Source organism: Hyperoodon ampullatus (genome assembly GCF_949752795.1).
Source record: "Hyperoodon ampullatus genome assembly, chromosome: 7".
Taxonomy (NCBI): Eukaryota; Metazoa; Chordata; class Mammalia; order Artiodactyla; family Ziphiidae; genus Hyperoodon; species Hyperoodon ampullatus.
This window is the reverse complement of record NC_136920.1, coordinates 12,839,773-12,844,861: the sequence shown is the minus strand read 5'-3', so window position 1 is coordinate 12,844,861 and position 5,089 is coordinate 12,839,773. Positions and strand designations below refer to the sequence as shown.

The 5,089-nt window shown below is 46.7% G+C and overlaps 1 protein-coding gene across 1 annotated transcript; it reads left to right on the top strand.

Annotated features, from left to right (window-relative positions):
- Positions 1-626: 626 nt before the first annotated feature.
- Positions 627-5,089, top strand: TMEM216 (transmembrane protein 216; the record flags this gene model as incomplete). The annotated part of the gene is made up of 4 exons (XM_079707738.1): positions 627-663; positions 1,242-1,343; positions 1,911-2,003; positions 4,875-5,089. 4 exons carry the CDS (start codon positions 627-629, stop codon positions 5,087-5,089), a joined length of 447 nt encoding a protein of 148 aa, XP_079563864.1.

Sequence of the window (5,089 nt, the reverse complement as noted above, 5' to 3'; positions counted from 1 at the left end):
GAATACTTTGTCTTCTCAACTCCCATACACGTCTCGGGTCACCTGGTGATCATGTTTAATCTTCCTGTCTCACTTATGCTCCTTGAAAGGAGCCTCTAGTTCCGATTAATTTTGGTGTCTTCTAACTACCTGGTTCATAAATCGGAGGCACAAAACCCCCTACTACCCTTCCCCCCCCAAAACAAAGGCTGCTTGATAGACAAAAGACCCCAAACCCCACCGCGCATCTGCATAGCGCTGTCATGCACACCGTTTCTCATTTTCAGACCGTTGTTAGTAAAGAGAATCTTGGGGCCGGGGCCTATTTGCCAATCCTGCGGTCACATTACCACTACTGGCTACACTCAGACGACTCACTGTAAACCTGGGATGGGGAAGCCCAAGAGCCGCTCCCGCCCCCGGGGTCCTGAGGACAACTGCTCGGTGGGTGGCCACTGTTCTCTCTCAGGTCGGCAGCCGAAACCCCAGCGAAAGCAATTTGCTGGCACGCGCGGTCGGTACCGAGACATCCCAGGCACCACGTAACCATAGAGTGAGGTAGGCGGGTAGAGAGGCCAGAATCGAGGGCCGCTCCGTCCCCAGCTTCCGGCAACGCCTCGCTGCTCCAGGAGTAGCTGTAGCCGCGTATGCAGTTTCCATGGGGACTGAAGATGGCGCCGCGAGGTGAGATTCCGGAGGTGTGTGAGTCGTTGGTCCTGCTCTCCTCAGTACCCACCCACCCCAACCTTCTCTCCCAGTGCTCGACCTAAACCCTTCCTTCTCGGGTGTTAGGGACATCACTCCTCACTTGTTCAAAGCAGGGTTTGGCGGTCTCACCCACCCTGAGTGCCTGAAAGTCTCGAGGTGCGGGTCTCAGATACCCCCAAATCCTTGGCTGGGCCTATTCTAGGCCAGCTCAGTTGCGAAGTTGCAGCGTGACTTCAAACAGGCTAGTGCTGGTCTCTGAGCCCCAATTTCCCTTCCCAAATACTGACGAGTTAGATCTTAGAGAAGCTTTGACTTTCAGCCCCAAAGCCGAAGGAGTCGAGTTTGACGGTATTCCGGAAAGAAGGGGATTGAAGGAAACCCCCCTCCACACCGTATATACACACGTACTCCTCATCAGCAATCAGAAGTGCCCCCAAGTGGCCCTTTCCACTAGCTGCGACCTCGTGTTTCCTCCAAGTTAGACACAGAACCATTGAAATAACAGGTTGAGCTGCCCTCCAGCCCATCTCTTTTCTCTGTGCTCATATTTTCAGGTAAACGGTTGTCCTCCACCCCCTTGGAAATCCTGTTCTTTCTGAACGGGTGGTATTATGCTACCTGTTTCCTGCTGGAACTCTTCGTATTTCTGTATAAAGGTAAGGCCTGGGGTTTGACTCCCCTTGTCCCAACAACCCTTCCCCACTTCAGCCCAGAGCCAGCTGCCACCAAAAGCCTTCTTGTTTTTCATTCTTTTCTGCCCCCTGGGGCTCCTCTTCGCTGCATGGTGGAAGTCTCTTCATCAGGTGACTTCCTTGAGAATGATTTAGTAAGAAGCCCCGCGGCAATATTTTCTTGAGTTTGGGAAATGTGGACTTCTCCATTCTGACTCTCCCCCATCACCTCTTTGCTGAACTCCACTTTAAGCCCATTGGTGACCTTCAGCAGCCTGTGTACCCATGTACGTCTGATTACTGTGGAGAGCAGAGTCCCCATAGACTCTCCGAGTTAGGAGTAAAACCCCGTAATAACGAGCCTGCCTCTAACAGACGTAGCCGCACCAGGAGTTAACAGATCCTGCAGCAGGTTAACAGATCCTGCCCACACCTCAATAAGTAGTTCATGGAACGCTGATAAGACTCGTGTTCTCTTTATTGCCAGGTGTGGGGGAGTTCTTGTGTGTATTGTTCTATGTTGTTTGCAAGCTCTGACTTTTGTATTGGCAGGTCTCCTGCTACCATATCCAACAGCCAATCTAGTACTGGATGCGGTGATGCTCTTCCTTTATCTTGGAATTGAAGTAATTCGACTATTTTTTGGTGAGTGTTGTCCAGAGAATATTTCCATTCCTTATGAGATGAGCTGGTATCTGTAACCTGATTAACAGGGAAAAGTTTCAATACATAACCTAGGCTAACCATAAGAGATTGGATCTGGTGGTATATCCTGTTACCCACCTCTCTGAAGTTTCAAGCTGCTTCTTATTTTGGGTCAGGATTTATCTGTCTGTTGCTCTGCAGGGCCAGAAGTAGGTGGTGACATGAGATATTAGATAATTCCTTCCCAGTTGTCTAACTGCTACAAGAGTTCCTGGTTCCCCTCACTGGTTTACTTGGGAGAATAGATTCAGTTGTAACTCCATGTCCAGAGCAGTAGACGCCTATCTAGGGCAGTAGACGCCTGCACACGTCGGCACTAAGATCCCCTCCACTTCTCTGAATAAGGATTTCTCTAGGACAAGTTTTATATCCCCAGAAATACAGAGCAAGCCCTTATTAGTTAGAATATCTCATCCATGAAAACGGTGTTAAAACACACACTGAGGGGAAAAAAATAGTTTCAACATATATAACAAAGGATAAAGAAGGCTCACATAAAGTGCTAAGAAAAAAACCTAGTTTTAAAAATTAGCAAGGGGATTGACATATATACACTATTGATACTATGTATAAAATAGATAACTAATGAGAACCTACTGTAGAGCACAGGGAACTCTACTCAGTGCTCTGTGGTGACCTAAATGAGATGGAAATCCAAAAAAGAGAGGATATATGTATATGTATAGCTGATTCACTTTGCTGTACAGTAGAAACTAACACAACATTGTAAAGTAACTATACGCCAATAAAAATTTTAAAAAAATTATCACTAGCAAAAAAAAGAAAAAATTAACAAGGGACGCTAATGGGCAATTCACATAAGAATAATTACAAAGGGCCAATACACATGATAAAATGCCCAGACTCACTAACAAAAAGCAAATTGAAAAAACAAGATTACATTTTCACCCATCAGATTAAAAAGGTTTCCAAATTCCCAGTATTCGAATGGCTGTGAGGAACAGGTCTCTATGATCTCACACTCTTGTGGGTATTTATATTCCCATACCCTTTGGGAATATAAATTAGTACAACCTTTTTGTTAATAGTTTTACCAGGTAAAATTCGTATTCTTTTTTTTTTTTTTTTTTTTTTTGGTACACGGGCCTCTCACTGCCGTGGCCTCTCCCGTTGCGGAGCACAGGCTCCGGATGCGCAGGCTCAGTGGCCACGGCCCACGGGCCCAGCCGCTCCACGGCACGTGGGATCTTCCCGGACCGGGGCACGAACCAATATCCCCTGCATCGGCAGGCGGACTCTCAACCACTGCGCCACCAGGGAAGCCCTAAAATTCGTATTCTTAGACCTAACAATTTCCCTTCCAAAACTCGTTGAAAAAGACAGATACTTCTACAGATATGCTAAGATATCTGTATGAGAATGTTTATTGCCATGTATTTTTTTTATAAATGTATTATTTTTAAAATTTTATTTATTTTTGGCTGTGTTGGGTCTTCGTTGCTGCGCGCAGGCCTTCTCTAGTTGTGGTGAGCGGGGGCTACTCTGCGTTGTGCACGGGCTTCTCATTGCGGTGGCTTCTCTTGTTGCGGAGCACAGGCTCTAGGTGCGCGGGCTTCAGTAGTTGTGGCACATGGGCCCAGTAGTCGTGGTTCACGGGCTCTAGAGCACAGGCTCAGTAGTTGTGGTGCACAGGCTTAGTTGCTCCGCGGCATGTGGGATCTTCCCGGACCAGGGCTCGAACCCATGTCCCCTGCATTGGCAGGTGGATTCTTAACCACTGCACCACCAGGGAAGCCCCTGCCATGTATTTTTTAACATCAAAACATTAGAAACAACCTAAACATCTATCAGTACAGGATTAGTTAAATAAATTATGGCATTGGTTCAGTGAAATTGTTCATAGCCATTAAAAAAGGGTAAGGTGGGCTTCCCTGGTGGCGCAGTGGTTGAGAGTCCGCCTGGCGATGCAGGGGACACGGGTTCGTGCCCCGATCCAGGAAGATCCCACATGCCGCGGAGAGGCTGGGCCCGTGAGCCATGGCCGCTGAGCCTGCGAGTCCGGAGCCTGTGCTCCGCAACGGGAGAGGCCACAACAGTGAGAGGCCCGCATACCCCCCAAAAAATAAATAAATAAATAAAATAAAAATTAAAAAATAGAAAAAAAAAAAAAAAAAAGGGTAAGGTAGTTATGTGTGGAAAGATGTCTAACTATGTTAAATGGTTAAATAAGTTGCAAAACAGTATGCAGAGTATGATTCTATTTTTAGAATAATAAATAGTAATATGTGACCATACACATAAAAAAGTCTGAAACAGTATACATCATTCTGTAATAATGGCTATCTCTAAAGGCTGAGTCATGTGGTCTTTTAGTTTCTGTATTTTCTAAAATGATTTTTTATATATTGTTTTCTATTTTTTGGCTGCCCCGTACAGCATGTGGGATCTTAGTTCCCCAACCAGGGATCAAACCCATGCTCCCTGCAGTGGAAACCTGGAGTCTTAACCACTGGACTGCCAGGGAACTCCATATTTTCTATATTAACTGAAAAGTTTTCAATGATTATATATTATTTTTATGATTTAGAAAATTTTTCCTCAAATAAAGAGCCCATTGTCCCTTGACTGGGAGCCAGACTGGAAGCAGGACCTTTCGGCGAATGACTGCAATCCTATAGCTGCTCCAAAGCCTCTAGTTTTTAACACGGTGGGACGGCATTTATAAATCTGCACATTCCCATTCAGGAGCATTTTCCTCTGCTTGCCGGTCCATCCCATCCCACCCGCCTTTCCTCTGAGGCCAAGGAAAGCAGGCCACTTGGAGGTGACTCCATGGGCTGTGTCTGACAGGTACAAAGGGAAACCTCTGCCAACGAAAGATGCCGCTTGGTATTAGCATGGCCTTGACCTTCCCATCTGCCATGATGGCCTCCTATTACATGCTGCTGCAGACCTATGTGCTCCGTCTGGAAGCCATCCTGAACGGCATCTTGCTCTTCTTCTGTGGCTCAGAGCTGCTGCTTGAGGTGCTCACCCTGGCTGCTTTCTCCAGGTACTGCTGCTGA